The following is a 23328-nucleotide window of genomic DNA, read 5'->3' as shown; positions in this document are numbered from 1 at the left end:
AGTTTGAGACCAGCTTGGCCAACATGGCGAAACCCCGTCTCTACTAAAAATACAAGAAATTAGCCAGCCTGGTGGCTGGCACCTGTAATCCCAGCTACTTGGGAGGCTGAAGCAGGAGAACCGCTTGAACCCAAGAGGCGGAGTTTGCAGTGAGCCAAGACCATGCCACTGTACTCCAGCCTGGATGACAGAGTGAGACTTTGCCTCAAAAAAAAAAAAAAAAAAAGATAGAAAAGGTTTGTTTATATTCTTTAAGTTTTTGGGCTAAACTTAATATATTCTCATGATACATCTTAATGCAGGATTGGTTCTAAAGTAGCTATTTCAATTTTCAAATTTAGGATCTTTGCATTGCATTGATTCATTCATTCTTTGGCTCCCATGCACCAGTATGCAAAAGCCCACAATTAACACTTCATTATTTATTTCTCAATGGCTAGTGAAGCATCTATAAAAAAGTCAAGATGCCTTTAGGATGCCTTTTTCTTAAAACTCATTAACAACAATTACATAGATATAATGGCATCTAGCAGAATATTACATCTTCTGGAAATCTAGCATAGAAAATCCATTTCTACTTACTGAGATTTGTATGCTTGTTACATTGATAAAATAAGTATTTCTATAAAGAAGGTATTAGTGATCATTAGTTCAAATGATTAAAAAACAAATAAGTTTAGCTTTGAGTTGGTCACTACTCACTCTTCTTTTATAAAATAGAGATAACAATGTAATTTTCATTGTAATTTTCACTGTGACACAACATTTAAAGTTAAGCAAACAATATAAGAGAATTCATTAGTAAATGTGATCAAAAGAATTTTTCTCTCAGTGATTTGCATACACACACACTCAGACACACACACACACACACACACACACACACACACACACAGAGAGAGAGAGAGAGAGAGAGACAGAGAGACAGAGAGAGAGAGAGAGGAGAGAATGATCCTGATCATTACTGGCACTGTTACTATTCTTATTCAAACTATGGCAGGACTTTTCTAGGGAGAAAAAAGCCAAACTACATCTTAGTTTGTGTTTCTTTTCCTCAAATGAGTAATTAATTATAGGTGTTGAAATTTTTTGGATAATCATTGAAAATGAAAAATTAGTAGTGCAGAGAGAAACTTAAATACTACTAGTTGTTCACACAGTAAAGCAAAACAGAACATTTTACGCTTTGTATCTTGTCTAAAAATAATGTAGTCATTGACCTTAAACCTTATCAAACTGGTTCCGTTATCAAGGTCAAATACAATAATAAATAAATTCAGTTGGACATAAACATATCCTAAGTATTTATGATGCAACTACATTTGTGCCTTGCATTTTTCCTAGAAAAAGTACTGGCAAATAAATATTAACATTTTTGGCATAAAACTTTAATTTTTATATAGGTTAATAAAATTTGACAAAGATAGGTATATATTCACTATTTCGAAGTCTTTCCAGAGCCTCCAGTTCTGCCTTAACACAACAATATATAATACACATGGAAAAATCCCAAATATAAACCTAAGAAGACTAACAATAGTAGCTGTTATCGCCATATATCCTTATGGTGCCAGTTTTTCTTTCGATTGACCAAAGAAAAGATATAAGAAAAGCAATTTGGAAAATTCCTATATACTAATCTTTCAGGAAGGATATCCTTGATGGGTAATAGGTACTGAAGCCCTTCTGGGTCTAGAGAACTAGTTTACATCTGTGTAACACCAGATGAGGAGACAGGAGGAGCACAGGTGTGTGCTGCTGAACACTTTACAAGGGTTAGCCACTGGCTTGGTTCACAGAATGGCAGGAATGGTAAGCAGGCACAGCTATACTTGAATATTTTAGAAAGCACTATGATTCATCCTGCTAATTTTCATTCCAGCTTTCATTTTGCAGAAGATTAAACAAATAAACTACCATGCTGAAAAAAATTTATCAGTTTGTGGAAAGAAACATGGAAACACTGATTTTTGTTCCTTCACATGCTAAGGGGATTTATGCAAAGAGAAAGCAAATGCCACATAGTGCAACAAGAGGCTGACTCTGCTGCCAACAGACTCATCAGTATTTTTCATCTTTGCAACACACACCCACGATATGCTCTTTTTCTTCAGCCTGTTAATCAGGACAGTGGTACCTGATAGTGGATGATTGACTAAAGAAATCAAGATTGAACTTAATCCCTGAGGCACACTGTACCTCAGATCAAAGAGCACACATGTGGTATCCTGAAAATGCAATCCCCTGCTTCCACCTCTCAACTCCCTGACACAAGAACCAAAGACAATAGTAATCCTTATGAATCAGTGATACTGTCTCTTAAAAAGGAGTGAAGACAGGGGAAGAAATTTGGGAATCCAAGCAGACTCAATTAAGTAGGTTTTTTAAAAAAATCTTACGACTAGTTTTTACTTTATAACTTGATTTTCTATATTCAATCTCAATGACAAATTACGAAAAGACGTGGAATGTTAAATGCTTAGAACCAAAATGTCCTCTTTGAAGAAGAAAAGATAAAACCAGATCCACAAATTTTACTGTAACAGAAAGGCAATGCAGTTTATTACAAGAATTTGACAAAAATATAGTTGTAAAACTTTTTTCTTAAATTCTATCACCTTTAATTACGTTGTCATGAAAGAAACAATTTCTTTTTCTTTAGCTATTTCACATGTCATTATATACCACAAAGTGTATGGTTAACAGAAATATTCAACAGAAGGTTTACTTACGATTTCATAAATAAGAACCCACAGAAAAATAACAAACTTTTCATCCTGACTTAGGATCAGATTGTTAATGGCATAATGATTCTTGTAAATATCAATGGAAACCATAAAATGTAATTAATGCTTGTGGAGTTATGGAGTTATCTCTCTTTTATCAGTTTGCTAGTATATTCAGCTGCATTCAATATACAGCATTATTCTAAAAGCATTATAAAGAAACTCAAGCTCCAACTTAAGCCACTCTAGTAAAAAGTCACTTCACAGTGGAATCTGCTTTATTCCCACATATTCCAGTGATTAAAGCACTGCTCTTACCAACATTGCATTAATATTAATATCCAGATGAAATGGCCATGGAATCTAATACTTTTATAATATAGGGTTCACTAGTTAAATTCTTTAAAATAATCTATCATTTTACAATTGGTCAACATGAATTATGTAGACTTTCATATGAATCACATCTGCTGAATGGAAGCAAATTACTGAGAAACTTTTAAATGCTATATACATTAAGAATACTCTGAATTGTTTGATGATTAAAAACTATTCAGTTCACATTACAATGCATTTCAGGAGAAAGTGGAGTAAAACAATATAAAATAAGGTAAGAGAATGTCAGAGTGTAGTAACTGATTAGCTAAAATAGTCTACTTTTGCTTGTTTCTACTGCTTTCCTTCCTTTCAACTTGAAGATAACTGTGTGTGCACTACTAAAAGATGCTTGGATAACTATCAAGAAGATGCAAAATGAAAATGGTAGGCTGCCCAATCCTTTGGATGCTGTCAAAGCAACTGAAAGAAGATGACATGCTTCTCTTTTCAAAGCTCTCAGTAGCTAAGGAGATACAAAAATAACAAAAGATTGAGTATACTTTTATCCTCTATCACTTGAGTAGTATGTAGAATTTGTGGCAAATAGTAGCAATACTTCATAATGATAACATTACTACCAAAGCACTCTACTTCTTAAGTCTAGTGATAAATACTGAAATCTAAAAATAGGATTCAGTATCCCTGATTCAATTAAATTGTTTGAATCTTGCATAATTGCAAAATATTTATTATACCATCTTTGTTAAAGTTACAGACAGTTCTCAATAATTTAGGCTCACAAAGAATGCACAATAGTGAAATAAAAACTCACAAAAAACTAAATAATATGAAGGCACTTTTCATTGCATGCATTTTTTTCATTTTCCACTTTTTTTTTCTTTCCTCACCCTATTTGCCACTTTAATTAAATTGCGTCTTTTTATAAAGCTCTATGTAGCCAATAATTGCAAGCAACTTTTTCATCCTACAGATGAAATGCTCTACACTTGTTCTTTATTACCTATTAAAGTATCTTTATGATAATTTTGAAATTCCAACTTTTTCTATGACCTAAAATGGTGAAATTATAAAAAAATTTAGAAACACTCAATATTCATAATATCTAATCTATGACAGGAAAAATATTGACTAAGTCTGTGTAATTCTTTCAATAATAGAGGTGTGCTTTACTTCATAAGACTATTTTATTTGGGTAAGTTAAGGGTATAAACAATAAGAATAAAATATAAATTTATTCATTTTTATCTTATTTGTTGGCTTAAAAATCAACCATTGATCCTGTATAAGTGTGCATGTGCAGGCATGTAAGTGTGCCTGCACACATGTGCATATCATTTTTTGTTTATTATGTTTGCTTAAAAATAAACATAATAGAATTCAGTTCTATTTAAGTACTCATAAGAAGCAATTCTGTGTAGAAAGCATTCTAATTTTTGTATCCCACATTTTAGAAGAGTTCCTAACTTACAGTATATGCTACATAAATACTGAGGCGTTTTCTCAAGAATTCTATGGCTGTATGTACAAAACATTAAAGAAAGGAATACATTTTAGTACTCATTTAATTGCTACTAGATGCAATAAAGGAAAACTGTTACAATAGTTATGAAATAAGAGAAATGATTATTCTACTACTCTTTAACTGTAAAGATGATAAAATTAATATACTGCTATGAAGAAAAATAATAAAAGACAGCTGAAGCTCAAGAAAAATAGAACCATTACAGAAAGACACACAATATGTGGGGGATTTACTTAGGGTGACACATCCAAAAGGGACCATCTCTATTCTTTCATGCAGACAATAGCCAACTGTTTGCTTGCGATCATTCTAACACGTTTTCTTAACGATTAACTTTAAGTGAAAATAAATGACCATATAAAAAATACATAAATAGCCACATAAAAATCTGAAAGCTATTTACAGATACAAAGTAGGGGTATTAATATACAAATACAAACAAATAGATCTATCCTACCACAGCTCTTTTAGAAAAAAAAGTTGTATTCCAAAATGACAGGTATTTTCACACAGATATAATTTTAACCAGAAGTTAAGAGTCTGAGTTAAACTCACCAAAACAAGGACATTAAATTTGAAGGTGGAGTTGCTCTCTACCAACCAGGTCTCAGCAGTGGGGAGCATATATCACCGCCGGGCAGCTAAGTTTTCCTAGATAAGCATTGGACTATCCGTGGTATGTGAGGTATTTCCCTATCATTTACCCATCTGACAACCACTTTGTTTGTAATTCTTTGTGCCTATATGTTTATTCATAAGACACCAGGACAGCAGTAGAATGAACATTCCAAAAAAAAAAAAAAAAAAAAAAAATCTCAGCATCGTCTATAAGCTTAAAGCTGCTTAAAGTTAACAGTAATTTAACTTGATGCCTACTTTTCTTGCCCCTGTTTACTAATTGCTCTCCATGTATGTGATTACCCTGTGCTATATGATAATGGTTCTATTTTGCTGGAGCTTTAGCTGTCTTTTTATTTTTTCCTCCATGGGTAGGAATGATTTTATTTTAGCTGTCCTAGGAATAGCAGATCTGTTTCTAAAGCTCACTAGAATTTTCTTAGCTGTATGAATTATTTTTGAAACATTTAATGTGTATTTTTTTTAAATGCAGAGTAAAAATAGCACATTTATTCCCCTTTCAAAAATCTCAATAAATAACAAAGGTACATCAGGCTCCAAAACAGCTTAACTGAACCATATGTGAATCCAAGGGCCTGCCAAAATGGAATCAGCATTATGAAAGAGCTTCATATTTCATCTAGCCATAAAATAGGAGCCTACAGTATATAAAATATACAGGCTACTTGTACAGAGCTCACGATGACAGTGAATTGAACACTCATTGTCAACAGAATAAAAGTGACCTAATACATACTCTGGGAGGTTTCTTGAGTTTGGATTTTCTTTTTCTGTCTTTTTGACCTGAATTGACTAATCACAGACTATGGAGCAAATAACGTAAAACAGCATCTTGAACTTCGGCCCCTCTGACAGTCACAAAATTTTACCATTAAAATATTTCATTATAAAATCTTCAAGAAGCAGCAGAAGGTTTGGCACTGAAGCCTTAGGATCCCATTAAGGGCCCCTGCCATATTCCCTAGCTCATCTAGTCCAAAACAGCACACTCTACTCCCACAGAGTCTCTCCAAAGCCATTCTGAATCCTCTTTTCCCTTATCAGGCTGATACAGACCTGCATCATCCTCGGAGCCTTCTGACAGGGGCTACAACAATTGGGGAAAGCGGGGAGGTGATACAACGGCTCATTGTTTCCTTTCACAAAACCCTGCCACAGGGCGCAGATTAACACCAAAAAATAGATGGCTGCAACCAAAGAGAAACATTTTTCAGAATGCCTCCACTTGATTAACGAAGTAACGGAGCTGACCAGGGTTTGACTTTCATCACGTACTCTTCCTCCCTCGCCCCTTCTCTTGGAATATCAGCAGAGACAGGGACACTTGTGTATCTGTCTGCCTCCTTTGAAAAGTTGTCATTTTCACAAAGTTTTGAAGGAATGCAACAGGAATAAGACTGCCTAAGTTTCTTGCTGAAAATACTCAGATAAAGGACAAATTTTCTATCCAGCACTTCCGTGGTGTGACTTTCTTTAATAAAGGCAAGTGCTATTTTTTTTTTCTATAGGAGCTGAATTTAACATGTACTTGGGTCCTGATGCTTATCTCAGAGGCACACATGGATATAATTGGGTACCTTCAAATGCACTAATATGCTGTGTGTGCCTGGGCAGCAGTAGCCTTCAGAGGAGAGGTGGTAAGGCGTAAGGCCACATCCGAGATTAGGATCAGAACCTGAGGGAATCTTGCTGCTCCTGTCTGCGGGATAATGCTCACACTATTACACATAGGGTAATGGGGTACAAATGGTATTTGTTTGACTTCTTAATAAAAGCTAAAACTTAAGACACATGACATGCCTCTGCGTTTCCAAACACTGTCCCCATTTCTTCATATTTCACAGTACGTCACTGTCTGCATTATGACTTCCTTATTCACTCCATTCTGTACGGAGCTCTAAAATGCCATAAATAATAAAAGAATCGAGTTAACATTTTAAAATGCAAACCTAACTCAAAAGTGAATCAGACAGGGTAAATTACTTTTCCAATTGTCTGAAATCCCCAATCACATACTTGAGAATTGCTTTCTGAAGAACAACTCCTTACAAAAAGAAAACTCAAAGAAGCCAAGATCATTCAAAAAAAAGTCTGACTGCTTAACCTTTCTTTCTCTTCCTAAAAATATGTTTTTTCTTTGCCTCTACGGTGACTGTCTACTTAGATGACAAATGCACTAAGTCCATACCTTTTACTTATCTAGGCTAGAGTTCTCAGACTATTCATGCCAGCTACTCAATAAGCATGTGTTTGTATGGATACATACATGTGAGCACATGTGTATGAAGATATATTCGTATGACAACCAAAACTGCTTCTGAAAGTATGTTCAGGGAGAGAACAGAGGAGAAAAGACTAGATGCACTGCTTGCGGAATTAAAGGAATGAATAATCTACTTTCTATTCACAGGCATAATAAAAAGTAATCCAGGTTTGTTTAACCATCTGTATGTTTTTCAAAGTGACTAAATGCATATAATTTTATATAATTTTATGACAACTCTATGATGTAGGGCTGGTATAATAACCCCTATTTTATAAATGAGGAAACTGAGAGCATGTGTGATTACTCAAGATAGCACATCCACTTTGGGTAATAACAGTCAGGACCAGAATCCGGCTGCTCTGACCCCATCAGGGGCTCTTTCCTGTACTTTCTCTCCTACTTTTGATCTTTACAGTGTGTGAGTGTGTGTTTCTCAAAATTACCAAAGGAGAAGAAACACTCAGCAAACTACTTCTGATACCTAATTCCCATCAGATTTTTGAACACATCATGTTTGGTTTATTTTGTCTTTCTCTATTGCAAAATTAATAACTAAATAAATTAATCAGGAAGTCACTGATCACCTATGTGGGAAACCATATACATTTTCAGGAATAATAATAAAATATGTCTCATTTTCACAAATGTCTTTCATTTATTAATCTTTGATTTTGGTTATGATGCTGTATAGCATACAGGTGTGTTTTCTCTATTCAAATTCACCGAATTTTCTTTTGCGATTCCTCCTATGGCTCTTAGCATTTGAAAGCCCTTCCCTATCCACAGGTCAGGTTAACCACTTATGCAAATTACCTTCTGTGGCAGACAGCCTCTGAGATGGACCCCAGTCATCTCAGCCTTCTGGTTTCAAGCCCTGCGCAATTCCCTTCCCTCAAATTCAGCGAAAGTGATGGCATGCCACTCCCATGATTAACTTACCAAAGCACTGTGGCTTTTGTCTTGGGCTCCCTGTCCTGTGCTCTCATCTGCTTGTTCAAAGGGATGTCAGCTGCCATATCGTGAGTTGCCTTATGTAATCAATAGTCATTTGAGTGAGCATGTCGGCAAATCCTCCACTAGATGAGCTTTTAGATGACACCACAGACCTGTCTGTCCCCTTGATTGAAGCCTTGTGGGAGACACTATGCCTAAGACAAGTCGTACTCATATTTTTAATGCTCAGAAATGGAGCTAAAAAGTATGAGAAGAAAACCACAGACCAACATACATAATCCTATGCTTGACTCTGGTTTCCTGCCATTAAAAAATACAAAGTGGCCAGGCACAGTGGCTCTTGCCCATAATCTTAGCACTTTGGGAGGCCGAAGCTGGTGGATCATGAGGTCAGAAGATTGAGACCATCCTCGCTAACACAGTGAAACCCTATCTCTACTAAAAATACAAAAAATTAGCCAGGCATGGTGGCACACGCCTGTAGTTCTAGCTGCTCGGGAGGCTGAGACAGGAGAATCTCTTGAACCCCAGAGATGGAAGTTGCAGTGAGCCAAGATCGTGCTACTGCACGGCAGCCTGGGTGACAGAGTGAGACTCCATCTCAAAAAAAATACGAGATTTTTTTTTAACCATGCAACAAAACCTTTATTAACATTTTGAACAGGTTCAGCTATTACTGACAGCTGAAAAAAAAAACGAAAAAAAGAAAGCCATACAAAATGGCACAGAAGACACTCAAATTATTAGAATCAAGAAGCCACAGTTTTGTTAAGCTGAGACAAGAGGTTTTATAAGTGACATAAGAGTCAATGAATAATAAAGAACAACTTTAAATTCAATACTTATATTAACAGGCAAAAAGATGTTAATCTCCAAGAGAGTTTCTCAAATAATTTCTCAAATTTCTAAAAGTATGTAATAAATATTACTTCATTATTCTCCTATAGAAATTGATGCAAGAATGTTTGCCCCTGGACACCACATAGCATCAACACAGAGGTTTGTAACAGTGGCTTAGAAAGAGTCACAAACTTGTCTATAGCAGGAAAACCTTACATAATCATAAAAGTTGTCAATGTCACCTGAGAACTACAGTTAAATTACAAAACTTGGTGAATCCCATCCTGGAAATATTTATTGAAAATTAGATTGAAACTAGAGTCCAACATGTTATCAGAGTTTGACAAGGCATTTTCCCTAAGTAACTTTTATTTTTAAGACTAAACCGAAGGAGTATGAACTGGTAATTATGTCCATTCTCTCCATTACCATCTCCAGGTTACTGAACATACTAATTGTCATATCATGCTGCGATTGCTTCTAAATCCTCATAACACTGGAATAGTATTTGTTACAATCATGTAAGCATATAATGTCAAACTAATTGTTGTGAAATCAGCATAGAATGACAATTCCTCAAAAACATCAAATAGAAAGAATTTAAAAGCCATACCAGACTGATCAGCAAATAGTGAGGACAGTTTGGTCAACTCTATGAACAACTCTTCCTTACAGTGCTTTCTTACTTGTACCTTCACCTCCCACAAGAAAAAAAAAAAAAAAAAAAAAAAAAGTACATTTCAAGACTGATATTTTATCAAGATGGCGACAGATTTTCCGAGAGGGGCAGGGACTCTATATACCCACTGACTTTCACCTTACACCTTCATGATTCTGTTTTGGGGAACTACAAAGATATGACAGTAGCAATGAAATCTCTATTAAGAAAATTCATGTAAAGACCCCTGTGTGATTGTGTGGGAACAATCACAACTCCCATAAAGAGTATCTGGAGCTATAAACCAATAGCCATTCTTCATCCTTCACACCGATCCTCTGTGGGAAAAGGTAATGTGACTCATTAGTCTCAACTTTACGCACTACATAGAGTGGAGCAGCTTTGATCATCTTATGAAGACATAAACAATTCCTCCTTTCAGACATTAATTAAATTAATAGCACTAATTGTCCTTTTAATAACTCTGAAAAGATCATCTTCAATTAAAGTTCTCGGGGTTCTGGAAAAAGGGAACAATGAATAATCTTTTTTTAAAAAAAAAATATATATATGTATATATATATATATATATATATATATATATATATTTTAAAATTCAAACTTGGCCTAACTAAGGATAAATAGGTTTAGCCCTGTAAACCAAAGGCCAAATGTATTTAAATTTCAGACAGAGGAGAGTAAGTTAGGTCCATCAATAAAGATGTCTGTATAGCGAGGAATTGTGTTCCCACCTTTCAAATGCAAGTCCAAATGTAAAGAACCTGGAAAGACTTCACCATCAAAAGAGAAAGTCAGTCAGGATGAGATTGAGGTTAACAGACAGACTAGCTATACACAAAAGGTATATTTTGGAGGCAAGTAAAAATCATCAAGAAGGGCACCTATTCATGTTTTCATTTCAATATCGTGACATATGACAATATATTTTCATCCACTGCCAGTATCATAACTACATCTGCATTATAACAAAGACAATCCCTTCAAATGGACGTGAAATGGACCTCTCTGGTTTGCGTCTACATATTTGAATTGTGAAATCATTGTTTAGTGTTTGGTTTCTTCCTTTCTGACTCACACTCAGTAGGAGGCCTTTGATGACTGAGGCCTCCACACAAACTTCTCTCTATCACCTCTCTTCCTGAGTAATCCCTCTCCACCAAAAAATAAAATAAAATAAAAAATAAAAATAAAACAACAACAACAATAAAAACCCTACTCTAATTCTGGAAACCAAGCCAACGCCTCACTTTCTAAGACTCTGCTGCATTAAACATCTTGTCTTCAAGTATTCTTTGAGCAGCTTTTCTGTCCACTCAGTTTCCATTAATTCTCCACATAGCTGATAGAGTATAAGAGAAGCCAGGATCTTGCCCTCCCTAAGGGACAAATCTACAACCTCCATCAATAATGAACTTCACCAACATTTCCCAAGAGGAACAGGGTACAATTAAAAAGGTTATAAGTCCTTGCACTACTAGAACCTAAGGGCGTCTGTGAATGAAACTGGCTTAAGCCCAATTAGAGGAATCAGTACATTTGTCTTCTTTTGGAACAACCCTGCACTTACGGTTCCCATCAATTCAGTATAAATCTGACTGATCTTATCCAAGAAGTTAATAGAAAATTGTTCACAGTGGGCGACTGCCACCTCAGTTTCCAAGCAGAGACAGATGGAATTTCCCAGATGGTTTGTCACTGGAACGTGTGAGGCTGGATGAGACTTCACAGAAAGCATGGTAGAGCAGAACACCTTCTTGGCCTTCACCCATGTCATAGTGAGGGATCTAAAACTGATTCTGTTGTAAACAAATCATAATTGCCTCACTAGGCTCAACACCTCATCCTCCCTAGCGGCATCCAAGGGTTGCAAATCGTACACTGAAATTAGTCAACATTTCTCAAGAAACCATCATGGGCATATCTCCTTATGAGATAAAAACTGAAGAAACAGACAGAGTTATCTTGTCCTACTGAACTTTCCTCTCAAATGAGATTAAAATAAAAGTGCAAGTCTGTAAACAAATAAAACAGGTACAAGATAGCATTTCCTGTGGTAATTGCTCTGCTGAGTTGGGCAGATGAAGCAAGACCACAGACGAAACAGACATGGATGTAAACGCTCAGGAAAGGTGCAGGGTCTTGAATAAGGAGGAGGGTGCAGTATTTCCTGATACAGAGAAAAGCGAAAGGAAGAAATTACTGTGTTCATTCAAATATTATTCATTGAGCTCTTAATACAAGCTAGAAATTGTTCTAAGTAGGAAGGATAGAAAGACAAAAAATAGATAATAAGCATATGGTCTGCGGGTGAGATAGACAAGCAAACAGGACCTCACGGTTATGTGATCAGTGCTCTTATCCTAGTAAACCTAGAGCAACAGGGAAATTCTTCAAGAGTGCTACTTTGGAAGTGATTTTGAGCAGAGTCTTTAAGTAAGAATTAGGAGTTGGCGAGATGAAGAGACATAGGTGGGGAAGGGGAGATTGGGTTTCCAGGATGATAAAACAATATGACCAAATGTACAGATGTGGAAGAAAAATGTGCATTTAGGCTGGACGCAGTAGCTCATGCCTGTAATCCCAGTGCTTTCAGAGACCGAGGCAGGCGGACCATGAGGTCAGAAGATCGAGACCATCCTGGCTAACATGGTGAAACCTGTCTCTACTAAAAACACAAAATCAGCCAGGTGTGGAGGTGTGGGAGGTGTAGTCCCAGCTACTCAGGAGGCTGAGGCAGGAGAATCGCTTCAACTTGGGAGGTGGAGGTTATAGTGAGCCGAGATCATGCCACTGCACTTCAGCCTGGCAACGAAAGGAGACTCCATCTCAAAAAAGAAAGGAAAGAAAAGAAAGAGAGGAAAGAAAGGAAGAAAGGAAGGAAGAAAGAAAAAGGAAGAAAGAAAGAAAGAAAGAAAAGAAAGAAAGAAAGAAAGAAGAACAGAAAAGAAAGAAAGAAAGAGAGAACTGTATATTCAGGGGACCACAGTTAGTTCAGAATGACTTAAGTCTATAAACAAGTGGAAAAGGGGTCAGAGCTGGGGAGATGAGTATCACAAAGGCCTTTTTAAGGCTTTTTTAAAGCCTAAAAAATGGGGGTATTATCATGTCCTTTAGAATGATTTTAAGCACACGAGTTAAGTGACTACTGTAGTTGTAGTTTTGCATTCAGGACAGGTATGGGTATGTGTAACTGTGTGTGAACACCATTTGAGATGTGAGTAGGAGAGGCAGAAATGCAGAAAAGACATGGGGTAACTAAGGGAATGGACTCCCTGTGGAGGCAGGAAAGGAGAGCCAGAAGGCTAGGATTAAAGGTGACTAGAAGCTGGAAGTCAGGGAGAAGAGAGGCTGTCTGTGGAGACAGGAATAAACCCGCTTTGTGAATGTTTAGTTGGAGGAATTAAATGGAAAAGGCTTGCCAAACAGCTGAAATGTGCTATTAGAGAAAGGGTAAAAAGCCAAGGTTAGAGATTTTTTTATTTAAATGTCATTTGTAAATTAGTAGCTGAAGCTTTGCAAGTGGATAAGCTCCCTGAGGCATTGGGAACAGAGGGAGAAGAGAAGAAAGGCCAGAAGTGTTTTGGGAAACACTCACAGTTAAATTAAAAAGAGCCAAGACCCATAGAGATATGAGACATAGCAAAGTATGGTAGTCCTGAGCCCAGATTAAAATGAATATTAAGAAGGAAGATATCATTCACAATGTCAACATCAATGAAATCTGAAGCTCAACAAAAGTCATGCCTCAGCAAGATTATAAATTATGCTATTGAGATGGGAAAGATGGAGAATATAGGTGGAGTCAGTGAGAATGTCCCTGATAAGTGAATTCAACTCGATTAGATTTTTATTTTAAAGAGCATTTATTGAATATCTATTATGTGCCAGTAGTAGAGGTCCAAAATTGAATAATAAAGATTAAATAATTCTATGTTCTCTAGAATCTGAATAATAATTTGGATATTGCCTTCAAATTTATTTCATTATTACATCTTAGAGACTGTCTTAGTATGGATTCCCCAGAAGCTTGCCCAAGTACAAGTAGTTTCCTGGGAAGTTGATCCCAAAAAATTCCAGTAAGGTTGTAGAAAAGTAAGCAGGAAAGGGAAAAGGTCCAAAAAATATTCACTATCAAGGCAATCAGAGCTCGATTCTACTACCAAACTCCAACAGACAATACAGAATACATCTTATATCCTGACCAAGAAGAAGGGAAGTGGAGGTGTCATTCCACCAACTTTTGGTCCATTGTTGTTTGAGGATAACTGTTGGGAATAGGAAATCTCTAGCACTGTCAGCTTTCCCAGCTTGCAGAAAGTTTGGTCTTGAGGCTAGAAAAAAGTGCTCAGGCAGAAAAGTCACAGATGTGCTCACTGAGCAGCCTTTGACAATAGAGGTGAATGCCAGAGACATGGGCAGAGATATATTTGGTACAGGATATGTACAGTATGAAGCTTGAAGACTCTAGCAATGATTAAGATCAAAGATGAATACTGGAAGGGATAAATATGCAAAGGGAGCAATAAAAGCAATTAATAATTCTAAGCATATAGATCAGGAACTTCTCATTCTTTCTTCAACCACATTTCTATAAAGATGACTATCTTAAAACTTCTAAGATGCAATATGATACATGCATCATTTCATTTTTAGGTCAACAAGATATCTATAGTGCCCTTTATATGTACATTTTATTAAAAAAATTCAATCTCACAAATATCCTGTGGGAAAATAATACAGTTTTGTTCTGATTGAACAGAATAAAATGGGATTTATGTATCAAATTTCATTTGTTGAATTTAACAGATTGTGATGTTTATTATTATGTTGTAAGTAATATTGGGCTTTCTATTTAATTAACTATGTATGTTGTATGATTCCAGCAGTTGGCTGAATCCAATCAGAATAGTTAACTGTCAATAGTTGATATATTTAAAAGCAAGAGAGGGCAAACACCATTAAATTTCAGACACCCAACCTTCCAAGTAATCACTGTTGCTTGATCTTTACTAAGCATTACCGCATACTAGCACAGCTGAGATTCAGTTTTTTGCAAGGAACTTCGTCCTTGGGAGAATACGGGGGAAAACTTCCAAGGTGCAACATATAAACATAACACATCCAAACCAGATATTGATTCTAAGACTCGTCCAAACCAGATATTGATTTTAAGATACATCCAAACCAGATATTGATCAGAACTTAAGGTGATTTTTAAAATTTCTTCCTTGTCAGTAGTCCTTTTCTTCCAATGAATAAAATTGCAAAACTTTCAAAAACAGCAAGTTTGTGCTACCATAATAGTATTAATTATAAGTTATTTCTGAGATATGAGTTGAGATGCTGGAAGGAACACTGGGGTCACTCACTGATAACAACTTTTTCAGGGGTACAGGGTCATACCTCAAAAAAACAAAACTTGCTAGGTAGTGCAGACCTTTGGAGCCTGTGACGATTCATTTTATGTGCCAACTCACAGGGCATTTCTGAATGAAATTAATATTTAAATCAGTGAACTCTAGGTAAAACAGACTGCCCTCCAAAATGTGATTGGGCCTCACCCAATCAACTGAAGGCCTGAACAGAGCAAAAAGGCTGGCCTCCCTATGCAAGAGGAAATATCCCAAAGACTGCTATCAAACCTCTTCTGCACTACTGGCTCTCCCGGGTCACTCATCTGACTGAATACTGCAGATTCTCTACTTCCCAACCATCATTACTGGCAAGCCAATTCCTTATCAGTAATCTCTGTCTAAGGCCAGGTGCAACAGCTCACTCCTGTAATCACAGGACTTTGGGAGGCTGAGGTGGGCAGATAACCTGAGGTCAGGAGTTTGAGACCAGCCTGACCAACATGGTGAAATCCAGTCTCCACTAAAAATAAAAAATTAGCTGGGTGTGGTGGCACGTGCCTATAGTCCCAGCTACTTGGGAGGCTGAGGCAGGAGAATCAATTGAACCCAAGGAGTGGAGGTTGCAGTGAGCCAAGATCACGCCACTGCACTCCAGCCTGGGGGACAGAGTGAGACTCTGTCTCAAAAAAACAGAAAAAGAAAAAAGAAAAAGAAAAAGAAATCTTTGGCTATACACCTACACATCCTGTTTTTCTGTTTCTCTGGAGAATCCTAAGACAGAGTCCTTGGCAAACAGTCAAATTTAGGCATGTAAAATCCCTCAACGCCAAGGTCTATAGTGTTATTTGTTTAATTTAAAGAGTGTTTTTTGCTTTAAGCTTAAAAGATTTCAATGGGTTCACTTCCACAGATTAATGACTAGTAATAGTAGTTGAAATTTGTGGATAACTCACATATACTATCTCATTTAGTCCAAAATTTCTGTAAGCTGGGCAGTATTATTATTACATATCACAGAAAACATTTCTAAGACTGGAGCATGTGTTGTGGAATGGAGTTGACCTTAGGCTAGTTATTTAAATTCCCAAAGTAGCAGTTTACTCCTCTGTAACAAAGGAGATAAATATTATCTTCTCTTGCATTTGTGTAAGAAGTAAATATGGTATAAAACATGTAAAGAACTTTGATCAGTATCTGGCCCAGTTACAGTATTTACTATGCTGCTGTTGCTATTGTAACACTTTTAAAGCATGAAGTATCTACCCAGATTATAAGGTGTGGACAAAAGAGACTCTATTTATATGTTCAGTGTGTTATATAATTCCAAGAACAACTTTTTGTCAAACCAATTTGTTTGGTGTTTCTGTGTTTCTTAAAATGTTCTATATACATCTAAATGCCTGGTCTGTAAAGGCTTCCTGCAGAAGGTGGCATATTGCTAATGTATTTCAAGATGGGGACTTGAAAGATATAAAAAGGATTTGACATCTGGCATGGTGACTCAATTAATTACTGTGTTGGATTAATTAGTGAGCTGAATCTCCTGAGCCAACACCATGAGTTTGAGCAGAGTAACATTACATCAGTTGGCGAATAAGCAATTTAAGAGAGTATGCTAATCCAAATTTGATTCAAGGTTGGGTAGGGAAGGGTTAGTAGATGATATATTTTGTTATAAGGAATATTTATGATATCAAATACATATTATAGTACTGTCTAAATTATGAAGATGTAACAAAATTGCAGAAGCCTTTGAATTAATTTTTAACCGCTCAAGTAGTCTAATTACATAACAAATATTTTGCCCAACAGGGAAAAAATGTTTATTTGTAATTTTTGCACACTTCCTCTCAGAGATTTTCATAAATTTAGGATTCATGTTAAGAAATCACCGACAATTTTATCATGCTCAAATCATGTTACAGATGTTATACTGAGAAGGTAATGTGGCATACTCTTTAAAAAAGCAGATTCTGGAATCAGAAGCGTGAGTTTTTATTTTCTTATCCATAAAATATGATTTATGATAGAACCAAATTCACAGGTTTCTTTGGAGATTAAGTGAGCTAATTTATATCCATTTTCCAGCCATATATGTTAGTCAATTTGATGTGCAGTAGTAATAGTAATAGGAATACTACTAGTAGTAGTATTTAATGACATAAGCTCAGAAGTAAATTCTGGAAGAGGATGTTATTTCAAAAGAAAAACATCTGAAAAATATATTTTAGTGAGGTAACTAAATTTTAATAAAGGAAACTGCTGTATTTAACTAAAAAAAATAATTTGATATTTAAATCCTAAGAAAAAAGAAGAAAACTGAAGTATTAAATTGCTTTCGATAAATAATTATCACCCATTACCCTATTGTTGATAACCTAAAGAGTATTCATATGTTTTAAATAGTATCAAAAATTCTGAAAATTTTCTATAAAATAAATCCTTTTAAAAATATTAAATATGGCATAAAATAGCTTTAAAGCTATATAGAACTATTAAAACAGCAAAATGACATCATCTGTCTAAAAATCAGCAATTATTTCAATAAAAAATCAAACTTTCTCAGACAGGTTTATTTTTGATCCATCACGATTTACCATATGGTAAAAATGTCAGAAAACTACCATTCTGTATACATGCAGATAGTAATAGCAAGATTAATCAAAAATAGCATTTTAATAAATGTATTCTTTTAATATAGTAAACCAAAAAATGTTCATCTTGCACATCAACTATAGCTGATATAGTGTCAGTACACTTTTGAAGGAATATCAGACAAATGACTAAAGGTTGTGTTGGTATCTGAAACACTGTGATAAATAAGATAAATATGATATAGCTTAAAATGTTTAGTAAGCAATCCTACAAGACAAATAGAAACTCCCAGATAAAATCAGAATAGCACTTAATTCAACCTTTGATGTTTAGACAATCCTTCCCCTGCCTTTCTTAACATTCATTAGCTTGAGAAATGGGCATAGTTAATATTGCTCTCTGAAAAGAATCAATAGAATCTGTTAATACAACTCAACCAACTGAGGCCTGTAGTTTGTGGCCATATCACAAAGCTCTTTTGAAGTAGCTGCACTGGTTCACCTAGAACAAATTGCTCAGATTATTAATTAGTTAGCCTGGACTATAGTCAACTTGTTTGGTCTTTAAATACATGAGAAAACTCCTACTTCATCCTTTTATGGATAAATACATGAATTTATGAAGTAAGAAATACACCCCTGAGATCTTTTGCCTTCTTTAAAAGTTTGGTAACCCAAATATTTTCTATTTATTCTAATCATTATTTTTAGTTGAACTAACAATCTCTGTCACATCCACATGGCACTGAATAAACAGAGATCCATACATATCAATGTTTTCATGTAATAACTTAAAGAAGGAATTTCCTTCACGTAATAAACCGAAAATGGAATGTAATGGTGCTGAACTCAGTACATCTGTCAAAACCGCTCTGGGAGTTTTTATGTCCCCTTAGCATAGATAGAGTCACTTAAAAGTCACAAGACTCTTCCTATATAAATAGCATTTAGAGAGAAGGACTTTCATTACAATGAATACTTATAAAAATTTTTGCTCCTCTAAGGAATATGAAACATTTTTCTTCCCAAATTTCATCACCTGTGTTACCACTTACTGTAAGAGAGGTTTTCAGCTATTGTTTTTCTTTTATCCAATGTGGTAGGCAGAATAGCTCCTTGCAATATGCTTACATATTAATCTCTAGAACTTGTGAACATTCCTTTGCATTGGCAAAGAGAAATTAAGTAAGCAAATGGAATTGAAAGTGTTAATCAGATGACCTTAAAATAGAGAAATTAGCTTAGATAACCCAGGTGGACACAGCATAATCATAAGTGTCCTTAAATGTGTAAAAGCAAAGCAGAAGAGTCAGAGAAGGAATGTGGATGCGAGAGACTCCCATGAGCCCCTGGTGGCTTTGAAGATGGAACTGGGGCTATAAGGGTAGGGCCATGGGCAGCCTTGAGAAATTGAAAAAAGAAGAAAACAGATTCTCCCATAAAGCATCCAAAAAGTAGCTCAGCCCTGCAGACACCTTCCTTTTAGCCCAGCGACACCCAATTTGGATTTCTGACTTCAATAACTACAAGATAGTAAGTTTATGTTGTTTTAAGGCACAAAGTTTGTGGTGAGTTGCTGAGGCAGGAATAGCAAACCAATATATCTGATTAAGAAATAAAGTTTAAATGTAACCAAATGACCTACCTTTCCATTACTTTTACATTGTATTATTTTTTATTTATTTATTTATTTTGAGACGAAGTCTCACTCTGTCACTCAGGATGAAATGCAGTGGCATGATCTCGGTTCACTGCAGACTCCGCCTCCTGAGTTCAAGGGATTCTCTTGCCTCAGCCTCTCAAGTAGCTGCGACTACATGCACCAGCTACAACATCTGGCTAATTTTTTCTTGTATTTTTAGTAAAGATGGGGTTTTGCCACGTTTGGCTTGAACTCCTAATCTCAAGTGATCCACCCACCTCAGCCTCCCAAAGTGCTAGGATTACAGGCGTGAGCCACCACATCTGGCCTCCATTACTTTTATAATATCTATTTAATCAATAATCCATATAATCATACCAAGAGATAGATTTTCTGTTCTCAGAAGTTTTATAAAAAAACAACAAAAAGATAATGCTGATCATTCATCCCTGCTTTTAAAGGTACAAACAGTATTACCAAGGAATAGCAAAGTTGTTTATTTCTTGTCCTTCGTGTAACCCTGTAATGTGTGACAACTTGTGTCATCTGAAAAATAAAAGCAACTGTATATATTTTTAAATGTGAGCAGTCTTAGTTTGGCTAGGCAGCTAAAGCAATAACTTTATATATTACGTCGCTAGCCATTATTTAGTATGAGTAACCTGTTTCCTTCTGAATTCTGTGTATATTACTGTCAAGACAGACCACTTGAAAAGTATTCAAGTTTTGCCATCCGTGAAGAAGCAAAAACAAACGGTTATTTTTTAGGGATGTCACTGGAAAACAAGCAGAGACAATTTCTGAGCTATGACAAAATATTAATAGTCAACGACAAAATATTAACCATCTTGGAACATCCACATACCAAAGAATTGTTATTCAAGTCCATCTTCCCAGCAAACGGCCCCCAGGTTGTTCCCACTGGAAGCTGCTGCCGACTCTGAATTTTCCGTTCCCCATCTTTCTGAAACACCTCCAGCTCTCCTGCAGACAATGAAACAGAAGTGGTTAGAGTACTTCCACCCGTGCCTTAATAGCAGCTACCTCTTTTTAAGTGTTTGCTTAACACACATAATATTCTCAGGATTCATATAAAGAGAATTAATTATGCTTGTCTGAAGAACAACTCATCCTGAGAGGAAAATAAAACTTGTCCCTATAATTGTATTCAAATTTAGTCCAAATTTCTTCCTTGCACCTTTTCAAACACATCATCTACTGAAGTCAATTCTTTTTAGTTAAGTCTTTAAGAACCAGAAACAATGACACTCCCTTAAAAAGCACTGATCCAATGCCAAAACGGGTAAGAAACATTAGGACAATCATTTTGAGTTAAATTTCTTGTATTTATTTGAGACTCTTGGACAACAATTTGTGGAGAGATTTTGAAGTACTTGGTAATTTTCTGAAATTACTACCAGTTTCAATAGGTAAACTGACTATATTTACAATATATAGTAAGGCATGTTTTTCAAATAAAAAAAAAAGTTTAGACAAAGTTTTTACTTGTTTTTCTGTATTTGGTATATTGAATAGAATTCTATGTTGCCAAAGGTGTACGGACAAAAGCACTTTGGAAATAACCAGTTTTGGAAGGCCTTCCTCCTATTTACTCCAGAATAGTATTTTGGAATCATTAAAGGAAAACAGGAAGTAAAGACAGTATACACACTTGCATGAAGTAGGAATTCATTAAATGCTTGCTTAAGAAGTAAATGAATGGAGTGATATACAAATAAACAAAAGAGGGCCTCAAATGTCAAAAAAAAAAAAAATGGCCAATAGCCTTAATGTTGTTTGAGATAGGCAGAAAAAGAAAAATCAAAATCAGGACTTGCAGCCTCTCTTTAAAATAAATAAATCTAGGATATTTATTTCCCAAAGGGTATTACCATGCCTTATCACAATATTAAAATATTTATGTACATAATATATATACACACACATATGTGTGTGTGTGTGTGTGTGTGTGTGTGTGTGTGTGTGTTTTAGATAGAGTCTTGCGGTGTCACCCAGGCCGGAGTGCAATGGCGTGATCTTGGCTCACTGCAACCTTTGCCTAGGTTCAAGTGATTCTCCTGCTTTAGCCTCCAGAGTAGCTAGGACTACAGGCACCTGCCACCATGCCTCACTAATTTTTGTATTTTTAGTACAGACTGGGTTTCACCATATTGGCCAGGCTGGTCTCGAACTCCTGACCTTGTAATCTGTCCACCTCGGCCTCCCAAAGTTCTGGGATTACAGGCGTGAGCCACCACACCAGCCTAAAATATTTATATTTAAAATTTTTATCTCAATAATATAATTTGTTGTTTTTAAATGTTATTCCTTTTTCAGCCTGATCAACAGCAGACATGAGAATGGGAAGTAACGAAACAGAAAAAATATTAGGTTGGTCAAAAATAATGGCAAAAACTGCAATTACTTTTCCACCAATTTAAATGTAAATGAAAATCCATATAGACTAGGAAGCTGAGGAAAATAGAAAATATTCAGTAATTACATTTTCTAAATACATCTCATGACAGGTAACATAAAATTGTTGCCTTAATCTAGCCTTAGTTTCTTTTCAAGTTAGTAGCTATCTTTAAATACATAGATTCAATCTCATGGTTTTTTAAAAAATAAATACTGTCAACCTGAGTTCAATTATATCTCTTCTTTATTTCTCTATTTAGTGCCATCTCCTTTTAATAGTTTAAATGCCAGACATCATTTTTCATGTTTTCATTAGGGCTTATTCTGAAAACCAAAACTAAAGTATATAAACTATCATCAGCTAAAATATTTTGGCAATGGCTAAATTGTATCCATTGTAAAATTTAAATTTATCTATATCTTAGCAATAAAGATGTAATGTTAATAACAGTTCCATGTTCCCAGTCAAAAATTTAAATTCAGGGATGACACTTCCATTCTCCATTCCTCTAACACTCTTTCTTTCCCACTTGAAAAATACACTAAAAATGGAAGAGCACATCAATGAAGACATATACACATTCTCCAACTTTTTTTATTCTGGCGTACCAATAGCAAACGATGATCAGCAGCGAGGAAAATGAGCCCAGAACAATTCAGTAAGTCCAAACACCTAAAAGTTATTTTTACAAATAGAATATGTATAGTAAATAACAATCTAATGCCTCAGCACTAGATTCTGATGCTTTTTCAGTGTCCAGAAACTATGCAAAGAATAATTTGTTTCCTATATATAGAATAACAAATCAGTTTATGAGATTTTTCCTCTGAAAATGTTTTTTGTCTTTGTGCAATCTTTTTGATTAATGCATTGGAATCAGAGACCTTTTACAGAAACACCCTCAGAGACAGAGCACAAAGATAACAATCTACTCTGATGTCAGAGAGGAACCAGTGGGAAAATATGACACAATATATGCATGTTCATATTCTTTATTGAAATATTTAGGATAATTTTCTTTTTTGAAAATAAACTGTTTAATTTCTATCGGACAGGAATTCTTGGTATTTTTTCAACCATTGTTTTATATATATTTAAAACAATTTATTTACAATTTGCCATGTAAAATAAAATATATTTGAATCTCTCAGACAAATACAAGTTAAAAATCTTATTTTCTAAATAAAAAGATACCAAAATAATTTGCTTATTTTTACACACTAAATGACCAGTCATGTTACATTTAAGTGATGCCAGAGGAATCATTAGAATCTTTGAAAACCCTTTAAAAAAGTAATTCATCCTCTCTTTCTGCCACGGACATATTTCATTTGAAAAGCGTTCATACTCAGTC

At 35.4% G+C, this 23328-nt stretch overlaps 1 protein-coding gene across 4 annotated transcripts in view; it reads right to left on the bottom strand.

Annotated features, from left to right (window-relative positions):
- The window catches only part of ZFPM2 (zinc finger protein, FOG family member 2), a 477627-nt gene that overhangs the window by 215407 nt on the left and 238892 nt on the right, over positions 1–23328 (bottom strand). For all 4 annotated transcript variants that reach the window (XM_003938599.4, XM_010349282.3, XM_010349281.3 and 1 more), the window contains one exon: positions 20421–20539. In XM_003938599.4, coding sequence (XP_003938648.2) covers positions 20421–20539 — 119 coding nt within the window. The remainder of the gene's footprint in view (positions 1–20420; positions 20540–23328) is intronic.

Source organism: Saimiri boliviensis, chromosome 15, assembly GCF_048565385.1.
Source record: "Saimiri boliviensis isolate mSaiBol1 chromosome 15, mSaiBol1.pri, whole genome shotgun sequence".
In the NCBI taxonomy this organism is placed as follows: Eukaryota; Metazoa; Chordata; class Mammalia; order Primates; family Cebidae; genus Saimiri; species Saimiri boliviensis.
Note: the sequence above shows the minus strand (reverse complement) of the source record. Positions and strands in the feature narration are given on the sequence as shown.